The sequence below is a fragment of the Hemitrygon akajei genome, chromosome 9, assembly GCF_048418815.1.
Source record: "Hemitrygon akajei chromosome 9, sHemAka1.3, whole genome shotgun sequence".
In the NCBI taxonomy this organism is placed as follows: Eukaryota; Metazoa; Chordata; class Chondrichthyes; order Myliobatiformes; family Dasyatidae; genus Hemitrygon; species Hemitrygon akajei.
In genome coordinates, this window is record NC_133132.1 from 75,411,796 (window position 1) to 75,426,563 (window position 14,768).

The 14,768-nt window shown below is 42.4% G+C and overlaps 1 protein-coding gene across 6 annotated transcripts in view; it reads right to left on the reverse strand.

The window, feature by feature from the left end:
* Positions 1 to 14,768, reverse strand: part of ankrd6b (ankyrin repeat domain 6b) — a 184,907-nt gene that overhangs the window by 39,194 nt on the left and 130,945 nt on the right. For 5 of the 6 annotated variants that reach the window (XM_073056380.1, XM_073056376.1, XM_073056378.1 and 2 more), the window contains 2 exons: positions 2,896 to 2,994; positions 1,603 to 1,701 (listed from right to left, as the gene is read on the reverse strand). In XM_073056380.1, the coding sequence (XP_072912481.1) occupies positions 1,603 to 1,701; positions 2,896 to 2,994 (198 nt within the window). The remainder of the gene's footprint in view (positions 1 to 1,602; positions 1,702 to 2,895; positions 2,995 to 14,768) is intronic. The other variant, XM_073056381.1, reaches the window with a different exon arrangement.

Genomic DNA, 14,768 nt, shown 5'->3' on the forward strand with positions numbered 1-14,768 from the left:
ACAGTTTTGCTGCTGCCATTGGGAGGGAGGTACAGGAGCCTTAGGGTCCACACCACTGGATTCAGGAACAGATATTACCCTACAACCATCAGACTCCTGAACGGGCACGGATAACTTCATTCACCACCACTCTGAACCGATTCCACACCTACACACTCACCTTCAAGGACTTCACAACTCAAGTTTTTAGTATCTTTTTAAAATTTAATTGTTTGTTTCTTTATTTATTGTTAATTTGCACAAGTTTGTGTTATTTTACACTTGTGTTGCATCAGTCTTTATCTTTAATTTTTCATAAGTTCTATTGTATTTCTTTATTTTCCTGTAAATACTTGCAAGAAAATAAATCTCCAAGATAGCATTTGGTAACATAATATATTTAAATAATAATAATAAATTTTGATAACAAGTTTTACTTTTGACTTTGAATGACGTTGTTTAAATTTTCAAATACCTAAATTTGGGAAAATAAGTAGAAAAGGTGGTGAATTTAGTACGTGGGATCCTTGCATTAAAAGAGAGACCATTACATCGGTTTTCTTAAGTAGGTCTGAGAATTGAATACAGTAGTAATGAGTTGTCAAAGTGAAATAAACCACAAGATAGTCATGAGGAGCTGCCACTTTTACGTTTCAATCATTCAGCAGAGAATTGCAATGAAGGATTATAACACAGGATCTCAGCACCCTAATATTATTACAATGTTACATAGCAAGAGCCAGCAAGTTATACAAACCTTCATGGAACACCAATTAAAGCTCCAGCTGAAGTGTTACTGACATTTTAGAAAATGCACAGAGTAGATTTACTAAAATAGCAACAGGTACCAATTATGCATAGCGACAAGAAATTATCAGGTGCTTTGATTGAATTGTTCAAAGTTGTGAAATTAGAAAAGTTTGACCTTGGATCTGCATGACTCATTAACCAAATGGTACAGGCTTAAGGTAACTACCATTAGAATATACGACGGTTATAGAGAAATTTAATGCAGCAAGTTGTTATCATTGGGAATGTACTAGTTAAATTATGGAGGAAGCAAGTACAGCAATTATATAATTACTTGGTGGATGATGGGAAAAAGCAATGTTGCTGAGCTAACAAGACTTAGTTTAGAAATGATCTTCTTTCTCATAAATCAGTTCACTCATTGGTATCTATAAGATACTACAATTTTAAAAGATAGGTCATTTTCTGGAACATGAACCTGTAAGGCTTAAATTTTCCTTTGATCTTCATTTTTGTGCAAATATGCAGAACTATACAAAACCCAATTTGAACAAACAATTATCTGTGTTAGTGTGAAAATTTCAAAGTCCTTTTACCTGGAATTTTTTTACTGCAAGAATTAGAAGTCACTACAGATTAACTGTTGAAGGATGATTCTTTAAATAAATCACTCCCTGTAAGACATCATAGGTACCGTTGGGCTTTGTGAAATAGAGTAAACATTTGTTAGCTGCCCATTACACATCCCTCCTGATTTTACCCATATTAATATGTGTATTGCACCAGTGGTCACAATCAATCCATTACACAGTCTACTGGAATTGTTAATTTGAAAAATATAAAGTCTTCCAAAATGCAATACTTCCTCCTAACCTGATTCTTTGCATGAACATTTCCTCCTGCTTTGACCAAGAGTTTGACAGAGTGACTGAATCCATGCCAGCTGGCTTCGTGCAGAGCAGTGTTACCATCCTGAGACAGAAGATCGACGGAAAAGACTTTAGCTTGAGGTTCAACGATACAGAACAACATGCCACAGACTGGGGACAAATACTTCTACAGCTAAAGTTATCCTCATATTTATCTTAAAGAAGAAAACATACAAAAAATATTTGATACTTTTACTTTATAATTTAATTTTTACTTCTGGCTGTGGGCACCACTGAAGTAGGCTTTTATTGCCTATTTTGTGTTACCCTGAGAGCAAAATGGTGAGTATTTTAAACTGAAATTCAGACTGTGTGGTGAAGATGCTCTCACAATGTCAGAAGAGACCTTCATTTTGAACTGGTGGTGAGGTAGGCATGGCAATTATGTGACAGCTTCAACTCAAATTCTGGTCCATGTGGATTCTTATGATCTTGATAGTTGGATAGCAGATGATGTTATTCCACTGAATGACCATACTAGTTGTCATCTAACTGATTGCATCTCTGTCTGGTATGGAGGGGCCACTGCACAGCATTAGAAAAAGCTGCAGAGGTTTGTAAATTCAGTCAACTCCATCATGGGCTCTAGCCTTTCCACCATCGAGGACATCTTCCAAAGGCAATGTCTCATAAAAGCAACATCCCTCATGAAAGACCCGAACTACCCAGGACATGTCCTCTTCTCATTACTACCAGAGAGATGGTACAGGAACCTGAAGATACACACCCAATATTTCAGGACCTGTTTCTTCTCCTCCATCAGATTTCTGAATGCACAATAAACCAATCCCCTCAACTATTTTTGCTTCCTTTTTGCACTATATAAGAATTTATTGTATATTTATGCATTGCACTGTACTGCGGCCACAAACCAACAGATTTCACAACATATATTCTGTATGTCAGTAATAATAAACCTGATTCTGATATTCTTCTTGGAGGTAAACTTTTTGACTATTAGTTATGAATCTAGAATACTTTATTTTTAAAGGGATATCTGTGGAACAATGGAATACTTGGGGCATCAGCATCAAAAATTCTTTATTTTGATGTAAAATGAAACTTTTTCCAGAGTCTGCACTTGTATGCCACATGATTTAGCCATTTTCCATAACAGCTGATGCCCTCACTGAGTGAGACTCCATTTAGTGTCAAGCGCTGGTGAATTGTTAATTTTGGACTCAATCTTTAAGAATGGTAAAACACCAAATAATTTATGAAGTACTGTATTCCTCACCTTGTCCTGCCGATCCAGAGAACACCCCTCAAGAATTAGTGCTGAGATAACCTCTGTGTTGCCCACAACAGCTGCCCGATATAGAGCTGTTTGATCACTCTGTTTCAGAGAATCAAAGACGAAAAACAAGGAATCAATGATCACAACTTAGAGAGATTGGAGTTTGTGCATCACATTGGCACCTGAATATATTGCCTAGGCTGCTTAACAGACAACTCAATAAAAAACATACACATTTTTTTTTCATTTAATAGGGTACTGCATGCTGTTAATCTTATACAAATTACTAACAGTTTTCTTACTTCTGCAGACTTTGTAAAAAAACATTATTCTGAGCCTCTTCTACAGTTGCCCAGCACAAGCTGCCCCTGGAGCACCATGCACCAGTGTAATCTGTAATCAGAATTACATAATCAGATCCCAAGATTTATTTTTGTTCAGGGACCCTTGCCTCATCTCTGTTGCAAACCCTGTAGTTTAAATAAAAGTGGATTAATACCCATGAGAGTGCTTTAATCGGTCAACTTTTACATAATACTTTTTGACTATTCATTATCTCAGTGCAGTAATAAAATAATGTATACTGCTGTAGTACTTAAATGCTTCAAACTGTGATAAAATGCTAAAGTTTACAGCTGTACATAAATACCCGTTGGCTTGAATTAGAACTTGTCAGATTCAATTTCTTTATTAATCACAAGAGCTAAGGTATAATTTGCATTAAGTAGTAAGGAGAAAAAGAAATTGATAGAAATGGAATTATGGAGAACCATTCCACAGCATCAGCATATAGGACAGAGATTGAAAGCCTGGCTAAGTGTTGACACAACAATCTCTTACTCAATGTCAGCAATACCAAGGAGATGATTAATGACTTCAGTAGGAGAAACCCAGAGGTTCATGAGCCAGTCCACAACAGGGGATCAGAGTTGGAGAGGGTCAGCAACTTTAAATTCCTTGGTGTTATCACTTTAGGGGATCTGTCCTGGGCCCAGCAAGTAATGGCCATTACAAAGAAAACAAGGCAGCGCCTCTACTTCCTTAGAAGTTTGCGAAGATTCAGCATGTTACCTAAAACTTTGAGAAACTTCTATAGATGTGTGGTAGACCATGTCCTGGAATGGAAATACCAATGCCCTTGAACAGAAAATCCTACAAAAAGTAGTGGGTATGGCCCAGTCCATCATAGGTAAAGTCCTCCCCACGATCGAGCACATCTACACACAGTGCTAGCACAGGAAAGTAGTATCCATCATCAACACCCCAATCATTCCGGCTGTGCTCTCTTCTCACTGCTGCCATCAGGAAGGAGGTACAGGAGCCCAGGATAACTTTACTCAACTTCATTCATACCATCACTTTCAAAGACTCTTCATATCATGTTCTCAATATTTATCACGTATTTATATATTTTTTCTCTTTCTTTTTGTACAGTTTGTTGATTTTTGCACTTTGGTTGTCTTTCATTGATTCTATTGTGTTTCTTGTATTTATTGGGATTGCCTCCAAGAAAAGGAATCTCAGGGTTGTATATGGTGACATATACAGTCGGCCCTCCTTATCCGCAGGGGATTGGTTCCGGGACCCCTTGCGGATACCAAAATTCGCAGATGCTCAAGTCCCTTATTCAACCTGTCTCAATCCAGTGGACCTTAGGACCCAGCGGAACCCCAGACCTTATTTAACCTGTCTCAGTGCAGTGGACATTAGGACCTGGTGCCAGAGCTCTGAATGCGCAGTGTTTCTGTTCACGTAAATAATCACGATTGAAAATAAAGTGGAAATAATAAAGCAATCGGAAAGAGGTGAAACGCTATCGGTCATTGGAAAAGTGTTAGGCTAGGTCAGTCAACGATCGGAACAATTTTAAAGGATAAAGTGAGAAAGGCTCTGCCCTGATGAAAGCCACAATTATTACTAAGCAACGCAGTGGTTTAATTTTTGGGTTTTGGGGTTTTGATCCTCCACATCAACCCAGCACGGTGGAGAGCGCACTCGGGAGCGATCTGTCCCGAGTCCCAAGAACTTCCGTTTCCGAGCCCGGCGCTGAAACACACGTTCTTAAGTGTTTTATACGCATAGAAAGGTAAAATATATACTATATACTAAGACAAACGTTTGACTAACTGACGCTTAATCATCCCGGATGTACCTGTTCCGACTTACTTAGTAAGAGAACTTCCGATTTTTTTCAATCCCGATCCGCGATAACCCACGCACATCCTCCCATATACTTTAAATCATCTCTCGATTTCTTATAATACCTAATACAATGTAAATGCTATGTAAAATGGTTGTTATAGTGCATTGTTTAGGGAATAATGACAAGAAACAAAACGTCTGTACATGCTCGAACAACAAGTGCTGGAAGAGCACTTCTGGGTTTTCGCGATTCAGGGTTGGTTGAATTCACGCATGCGGAATCCGTGGATAAGGAGGGCCGACTGTATGTACTTTGATAATAAATTTACTTTGAGCTTTGAACTTTGAATTAAAGGCAGCCATCAAGTACATGGAATGGTGCAAATTATGTTGAATTTAAAAAATAATTGCCCAGATTATGCCACATAAGGGCAGTCAGCAGGTAACTATTGATAATTGCACTTAGCATCGCATGTGGTTACTTTAAAATATTTTGCGTAACAAATTGCTAGAAATTAAAGCTCTGGTTAAAGCTGTGAGGTAAAGACAGAATAGACTGAAAGAAAAGTGGAAATATTTTAAAAATATTTCAAACTAGTCTTTCTTAAAATCTCTGTCAGCAATTAATACTTCAGATAACAAGAATGCAGGCTTGGGACAATGTATCTTCAACACTTAACAGGTTAATTCAGCATTTTCCTTAAAACGTGATGATTTAAGTTGACAAACTTAGCCTTTATCTCCCTTGTTAAATACACTATTGAATTCTGTGAGTTGAAAGAGCCAAACTTTGAGTTTTGGCTTTTGCTAACTTAATGGTATGGCAGCAAATCTCAGCCAGTAACCTTAGTATTGGCATCATCCCCTTGTTTGTACTAATTAAGAGTAAGTAACAGCAGGTCTGGCCCCTGCTCCATACTTTCTCTTTTTACAGCACTACGTCATAGCATATGCTTCATGTAAATTTGGCAAAGGTAGAACTGCTAGAAGCAAAGAAGAGAACTTCACTTGTCTGAAATAAACTAATTCCTCAGTTCCTATTCTCTGCCAACCCTCCTCATCTCAATTTGTGTTTAATTGGTATTCAACTCTGATTGGGATGTTTGACACAAACCTTTGGGTGCTCCTTCAGGCTTCATGCTGAAATTAACATCAACAATGTTTGAAACAAGCTGTGCATTTAGTGTCGGGTGGCCAACTCCATCATTTAAAATTGCAAGAATAACTCCATAATAAACGTACTCATCTCATTTACTCACGCATTCAAATTCACTACCTGTTGAAAATTAGACCAACATTCAGAACTTGCTATCCTTGAGTGCCTTAAACTTTCCCTGTCTAACAATTTGTTAAAATTAAATTTTCCATTTTCTTCAAATCCTTAAAACATTCTCCAGACTCCCAAGTTACCCTCCCACAATTTTCTGCTTCTGACTCACGTCTTGTGCAACATTTCAGGTAGATCTTAAAAGTGAACTTGGGAGTTTGGGAGTTATTTTCTGTGGAATTTGTATACTAAAGTCAAAGGAAGATCACACAAAGGGTAAACATGGTACTAGCAATATCTTCCTTGTTTTCGTCCCTTAGATTAACTCAACTCCAGCAGGAAGCTCGTTGGAGGAGCTGTAGCATTACAGCAAGAGAGATTGAAACAAGCTCGCTTAATTCTACTTTACACTAGGATTTGATCTGTACTGCACCCATTGGTTAGAAAACACAAACAGGTGTAGAATGGAGACTACCTGCTGAGATCAGCCAAATCTGAGAAGAATCTTTTCAAGGCCAGTGTCACTATTTGCCTTAATTGTGGCACATCAATCAGTGAGGAGCATTGTGCTTCTTCATGGACAGAACTCCCATTGTAATTCTGGCTACTGGGAGGAGATTGAGGACCACCCCCTCAATGACAATTTCCTGTGGCGGACAGCAGAGAAATCCCTATATAGCTATAGCATTCATATTTATCTTCTTTCTTAAAGAGGGTCATGATTCGGAATCCAAGATCCTCCCCTTCCTGAATTTGAGAACGAGGCCATAGAAAACAACGAGCCTTATAGTCAACACATGCAAAGCACCACCAATCTGCCCCTGTTGCACAAGGTTAATGACAAGAACTTGGAAACCAGAACATTCTGTGGATGTGAACAGGACACCCGGATGGTATGTTGCCCCCATGGAGCCAGGGTCAGGGACATGTTGGATTGCGTCCACAGCATTGAAGAAAGGGAGGGAGAGCAGCCAGATGTCTTGGTACATACTGGTACCAAAGACATAGGAAGGAAAAGCAAAGAGGTCCTGAAAAGAGAATTTAGAGCTAGGTAGAAAGCTGAGAAGCAGGACCTCCAGGGTAGTAATTTCTGGATTGCTGCCTGTGATATGCACCAGTGAGGGTAGGAACAGGTTAATTTGGCAGATTGATGCGTGGCTGAAAAGCTGGCGCAAGGGGCAGGGCTTCAGGTTCTTAGATCATTGGTATCCCTTCTGTGGGAGGTATGACCTGTTCAAAAGTGACGGATTGCACCTGAACTCGAGGGAGACCAATATTCTTGCAGGCAGGTTTGTTAGAGCTGTTGAGGTGTGTTTAAACTAATTTGGCAGTGGGGTGGGAATCAGAGTGATTCGACTCAGGACAGGACGGATGGTAAAAAAGTAAAGATAGCTTGCAGTCAGGCTCTCTGGAACGGCAGGCAGATGGTAGGACAAAACTGCAGCCAGCAGGGTGAGTATCAGTGCATTAGGAATGCAGAATCAAAAAGGGTAGCTAATGTAAAAGAGAGAGCAAACAACAAGGCAAAAATTAAGAAAGGAGGAAGGCAGCAGAAAGGAAATTATAGACCAGTTAGCCTGGCCTCAGTGGTTGGGAAGATGTTAGAATCAATTGTTAAGGATGACATTATGGAGTACTTGGTGACACAGGACAAGATGGGACAAGATTAACATGGTTTCCTTAAGGGGAATTCTTGCCTGAAGAACCTGTTGGAATTCTTCGAGGAGATTAAAAGTAGGATAGATAAAGGGGATGCAGTGGACGTTGTATATTTGGACTTTCAGAAGGCTTTTGACAAGGTGCCACACATGAGGTTGCTTACCAAGTTAACAGCCCATGGTATTAAAGGGAAGTCACTGGCATGGTTAGGGCATTGGCTGATTGGTAGAAGGCAGCGAGTGGGAATAAAAGGATCCTTTTCTGGTTGGCTGCCAGTAACTAGTGGTGTTCCACAGGGGTCGGTGTTGGGACTGCTTCTTTTTATGCTGTATATTAATGACTTAGATGATGGAATAGATGGCTTTGTTGCCAAGTTTGCAGATGATACAAAGATTGGTGGAGGAGCAGGTAGTGTTGAGGAAACAGGTAGGCTGCAGAAGGACTTGGACAGATTAGCAGAATGGGCAAGTGTCATGACCTCAGCCCCCTCCTTTGTGAGAATCACGAGAGAGAGAGAGAGAGCCTTACGGTTTGGAATGTGGGCTGGTCGCGCAACAAGACAAAAGCCTCGGACATAGCCATTGTCTTGGGAGACACCTTTGTGGGATAAGGAACTGGCCTACGTGCAAAATCTCAGGGCAATGTGAGATGGGTGATGGGGGAAGGATTGCCTCGCCCCCAAACCCTGATGGACATCTACAACCCTGCCAGTCCAGATAAAAGGTGGGCTGCCGAGGTGGGGCCACAGACGCACCAGAAGAGACGCTAGAGATCCTGTGACAACGTTTTGATAGCGACAGCCGGTGGTGGGGTTCGTGTGCGTCTTTTCCTTGCCTGGGATTGGCGACCCCACAACGGAAGAACGGCTTAGCTACAGGGGAGGCCACAGATGAGCGTTCATTCCCCCCAACGAGGCTCCGACAAACCGAACTCCTCCAGGTTGGAAAACCACGGGTAACTGTTTAATGCCATCTCTCTCTCTCTAACAAAAGTGCACCAACGCGACACCACAGCGACGGCAGCTGGTGGAACTGCAGTGACCGCAAAAGACTTTTAGATATCCAGTAAACAATATATATCTACATTACCCCTAGACAACGATAGAGCTTATTTCTCACGGATTATTACTATACCTGTGCTTTAGATTGAGTTGTGATGACGTATATGATCTGAATGTTTTGTATTAACCATTTGTTTGTGCCCCTTTATAAATAAAAAACGTTTGAAAATAGTAGCACCAGGCTTCAGCGGACCTATCTATCTTTGCTGGTAAGTCACCCGGTTACTGGGGAACGTAACAAGTGGGTTGCTCGTCCCGGATTTGAAACCAAAGGGGAGGGTCAGTGAATCGGGCTGTAAGTCCAAACTTAAATCTGGTTACGCAGGTAGCCAGACAGGAAACCAGCAAAGATGGATGTGGGTGAATTTATGAGAAACCCGACTGTAGAGGCGCTAGGGACGGCTACCAAATCAGACTTGGTAAATCTGGGAAAGGGGTTAGGCCTCGCAGAGGTGAGGTCATCAATGAAAAAGCAGGAAGTGCGAGGGGTCATAAATCAGTATTACATTGGGAAGGAGGTGTTTGCAGCTGAGGATTTGGAAAATATCCCCGAAAAGAGATTAGCGAGTGGGACAGATCAGGTAGAGTTGGAGAAAGTAAGGTTGGACCATAATCTTAAAGTAAAGCAGCTAGAAGCAGCTGAAAAGGCTGAGGAACGGGCTGCAAAGGAAAAGGCTGAGGAACGAGCTGCAAAGGAAAAGGAAAAGGCTGAGGAAAGGGAGCAGGTGTTGAAACTAAAGGAATTTGAGATGAAACGGGATCATGAGCTCCAGCTAAAGCAGCTAGAAGCAGAAGCAGAAGAGAAAGAGAAACAAAGGAGCCATGAATTGGAGCTGGACAGGCGAAAGCAAGAGTGAAGAGCTCAAGGGCAAGAGAGAGAGGAGGGGTTTGATGTTAGTCGGACGTTGAGGTTGGTCCCCCCCTTCGAGGAGACGGATGTTGATAGTTATTTCTTGCTTTTTGAAAAGGTGGCAGTGAATCAGAAGTGGCCCAAAGAGCAGTGGGTGGCGTTGTTACAAAGTGTGTTACGAGGGAAAGCACAGTGGGCATATGCCGCGTTTCCCCAGAAGGGGAAGGGAATTATGATCAAGTAAAGGAGGCCATTCTCCGAGGTTACGAGTTAGTGCCTGAGGCGTATAGACAAAGGTTCCGAAATTTAAGAAAAGGATGGAATCAAACGTATACCGAGCTAGCCCATGAGAAGGGTGTGCTCTTGGACCGTTGGTGCACCGCGGAAAAAGTGGCCGAGAATTATGGGCGTCTCAGGGAGTTATTTTTGATTGAGGAATTTAAAGGTTGTGTTCCAGAAGAGATCCGAATGTATTTAAATGAGAGGACGAATCAGTCCATCTCAGAAATTGCTAGGTTTGCCGATGAATATGCCCTAACCCACAAGACAAAGTTTTCCTCGCCAAAAAGTTACCCGAGAGACCGTCGGAATGGTAGGGAAAGCCCGCCGGCTGAGGCGGAGATCCCGCCGGGAGCTAGCAGGAAAAGTGAGGATAACAGGCAGGAAACCTGGAGATTTCCTGGTTTAACCTGTTTTAATTGTGGAAAGGTGGGTCATATTGCATCTAAATGCTTTGCTCAGAGAAAGGAGCCAGAGAGAGAGAGAGCAGCGATCCCTATCGGGTGTGCAGTGGTAATCAGAAAATCGGCAAGAGGGTCCCAGGGGAGCAGAGAGCGCGAGAGGTCGGAGATTTATATGTCACACAGAACCGTGTCTGTGAGGAAGGGGGACCCGCCAATTCCCGTACGGATTTGGAGAGACACGGGGGCAGAGCTATCATTAATTAGCCGTAACGTATTACAATTCGGACCTCCGATGGGCGAGGTAGCCCTGAGAGGAATAGGAAAAGGGACAGAAAGGGTGTCTTTGCGTAGGGTCATTTTGGATTGTGAGCTGGTGTATGGATCAGTTGAAATGGGGGTGCCATCAGAATTCCCGAGAACTGACGTGGATGTCCTCCTTGGGAACGATTTAGCAGGAGGAAAAGTTTGGTCGGCCATGACTATGACCCGCCGACCGGTGCGTGTTGAGGCCCCGCCCATAGAGTCCCCGAGCTATCCCGCATGCGCGGACACTCGCAGCCTGTCGAGAGCGGCAGCTGAGAACGAGAGCAGTTTAAAATTGGCCAGTTTTGATTTGGCCCAGACGTCTTTACCGACCCTGTGCCACGAGGGTTTCGAGAGTGGTAAAACGAGAAATAGTAACGTAAAAGGGGGTAAGGGAGAGAAGGTAGATCTGCCCTTAGCGAAGAAAAAGGTCCTAGAGGTAGGAAATAAAGATGAGAAACAGATAAAGCTGTTAAAAGGTCCAGGGTTGGACATGGATGATCTGTCTGGTTTGGCAGAACTGTTTGAAGAAGTTGAAAATTCTAAAGGTGTTCCCGATAATGAAATGAGGGCAGTCCTAGATGAAAAGGATGCCATTACCTTGAAGAAGTCTGCTGGGTTGGCAGATGGGGTTGTTTCAGCCCGCGGGGTTGAGTTTACTCCGGAAGTGAGTTGCCCAGAGAGTAACTGGGAGGATCAGGGGAATTTAGAATTTGAAAAGGGTACGGGTATTGAAAGCCTGGAAGAGGCCAATGCCCCGTTTGAGTGTGTCCAAGATGGGGTTGCACGTGGTCCTGAACCTAGTCACGGAGCTCAGGAAAAGTCTGAGGTATTTGACTCAGCTGGACGAGATGGTCGTCCTTTTGGAGCAGATAGACTTGGTTCGGGAAAAAAGGGGTTAACCTTGGGAAGTGTGAGTTCCCAGATGGTTGTGCTGAAGGGGGTGTTCAGAGTTAATGTGGAGTTTACGAATGGGGAGATAACTGTTGTTGTGGAGGAGAACGGTAAATCTGTAGTTCCCAAATCGAATGAAAAAAAGTTAAAGTCTAGATTGATGCCTGTGCATCGATTACAGGTTGATTTGGAATGTAAGGGTGCCTCACACGCTATTGTTATTCAAGAAAGCGCTGTGAGGAAGCCAAAATTTAAATGCGGCCGGAGAAAAAGGTTCGAACTGAAACACATCAGCCTGCATGGTCTTGACAAAAGGGTTAACTACCTGTGTAGCATTAAAGAATTGGGTGGAAATTCCCATGATGGACTAGGTTGGGGACACGGAGTTAAGAGAATAACCCTCGTGGAAAGGAAAGGCGGGAGAGTACCTTGCCAAATTACTCAAGTTCCCCACGGGGGGACTCCCCGGAAAAGAGGCGATGGTTAATAGAAAATGCCATTTTTAAACAGCAACGCCGGTTGTACAGGGTTTGCGCCAAAGCCTGTGAAATATAAAGACAACCCCTTTGGAGACCTGCCGGTGAAATAACACGACCGAAACGATTATTATTTGTATAAAATTTTGTAGCTGCACCTAAGCTAAGATCACACCTCCTTAGTTGTGTGGCTGAAGAAAATAAATAAAAATAGGTGGTTATTGAGCTGAAGTTTGATGCTACCAGACTTTAGTACGGTACGTGATGTTAAGATATTAAAGAAAGGGGCACTGTAATTGTTACCTGTTTAGATACTGACTGGAATGTATAACGGTAGTACTCTGTGAAGAGAAAAGCTTGTGTAGTATGTTAGAGTCCAGGGGAAAAAAAATAAATCCTGTACCAACTTGTTTTTAACCGCTGGTAAAAAACTTTTAAGAGGGGAGGTGTCATGACCTCAGCCTCCTCCTTTGTGAGAATCGCAAGAGAGAGAGAGAGAGAGAGCCTTACGGTTTGGAATGTGGGCTGGTCGCGCAACAAGACAAAAGCCTCGGACATAGCCATTGTCTTGGGAGACACCTTTGTGGGATAAGGAACTGGCCTACGTGCAAAATCTCAGGGCAATGTGAGATGGGTGATGGGGGAAGGATTGCCTCGCCCCCCCACCCTGATGGACATCTACAACCCTGCCAGTCCAGATAAAAGGTGGGCTGCCGAGGCGGGGCGCCAGACGCACCAGAAGAGACGCTAGAGATCCTGTGACAGCGTTTTGATAGCGACAGCCGGTGGTGGGGTTCGTGTGCGTCTTTTCCTTGCCTGGGATTGGCGACCCCACAACGGAAGAACGGCTTAGCTACAGGGGAGGCCACAGATGAGCGTTCATTCCCCCCAACGAGTCTCCGACAAACCGAACTCCTCCAGGTTGGAAAACCACGGGTAACTGTTTAATCCCATCTCTCTCTCTCTTTCTAACAAAAGTGCACCAACGCGACACCACAACGACGGCAGCTGGTGGAACTGCAGTGACCGCAAAAGACTTTTAGATATCCAGTAAACAATATATATCTACATTACCCCTAGACAACAATAGAGCTTATTTCTCACAGATTATTACTATACCTGTGCTTTAGATTGAGTTGTGACGACGTATATGATCTGAATGTTTTGTATTAACCATACGTTTGTGCCCCTTTATAAATAAAAAACGTTTGAAAATAGTAGCACCAGGCTTCAGCGGACCTATCTATCTTTGCTGATAAGTCACCCGGTTACTGGGGAACGTAACACAAGAAAGTGGCAAATGCATGGTCATGCACTTTGGTAGAAGAAATAAAAAGTGCAGATTATTTTCTAAATGGGGAGAAAATCTAAAACTCTGAGATGCAAAGGGATTTGACAGTCCTTGTGCAGAACAACCTAAAGGTTAGCTTGCAGGTTGAGCTGGAGAGGAAGGCAAATAGCACATTAGCATTCATTTCAAAAGGTCTAGAATACAAGAGCAGGGATGCGATGCTAAGGGTTTATAAGGCACTAGTGAGGCCTCAACTTGAGTATTGTGAATAGTTTTGGGCACCTCATCAAAGAAAAGATGTGCCGAATTTGGAGAGGGTCTAGAGGAGGTTCACAAGGATGATTCCAGGAATGAAAGCATTATCATATGAGGAATGTTTGATAGCTCTGGGTCTGTACTCGCTGGAATTTAGAAGGTTGAGGGGGAATCTCATTGAAACTTTTCAAAAGTTGAAAGGCCTAGACAGAGTAGATGTGGAAAGAATGTTTCCCATGGTGGGAGAGTCTAGGATTGGAGGGCACAGCCTCAGGATAGAGGGGTGTCCATTCAAAACACAGATGTGGAGAAATTTCTTTAGCCAGAGGGTGGTGAAATTATGGAATTGAGTTTCTTTGTCCAGAGACTCTGAAATAGCAGAAGCATGCTATTTACCATACCACCAATTCAACCTATCAAGCAGCTTCTGCTCATGTGAGGCATGTGGCTTCATCAGCCACCTCAAAACTGGCATGCAACCAAGTCATCCTCAATTATGAGAGATTGTACAAGAAAATATTTTCAACAAAATGTAACTACCAACCTGTGTGCATCATTACTAGCCAATTACAAAAATCATTGGGGATTAAATAAGACCTTAGATGATTGGTTAACAGAGGAGAACTATTATCTGTTTTATCCAGAGAAAAATCCAATTGGTTTAAAATTCAAGGCAATTCCATTTTAGGCCACTAGAGGTCTGATTTGGGCTAAACTTTGTTTTTTCCTAAACCAAAAGTAAAACACTTTAAAACTGCAGGAATTCAGTTGATGAATTTAACACTGCTGGAATATTAGTTGCCTGGTAACACTTCAACAGACAATGCAAAGATGTTAAATCCAAACAATTCCTTTGCAAGCATCTTTAGCCCCTGATAGAAAGGAAATGGAATGTGGCTCAATAGGCCTATAGCAAGGATCACCATATGATTCAGAAAGAGCTTCTTCCCCCTCTCACCTTCAGATTTCTGATGGCTCATGAATCCGTGAAGA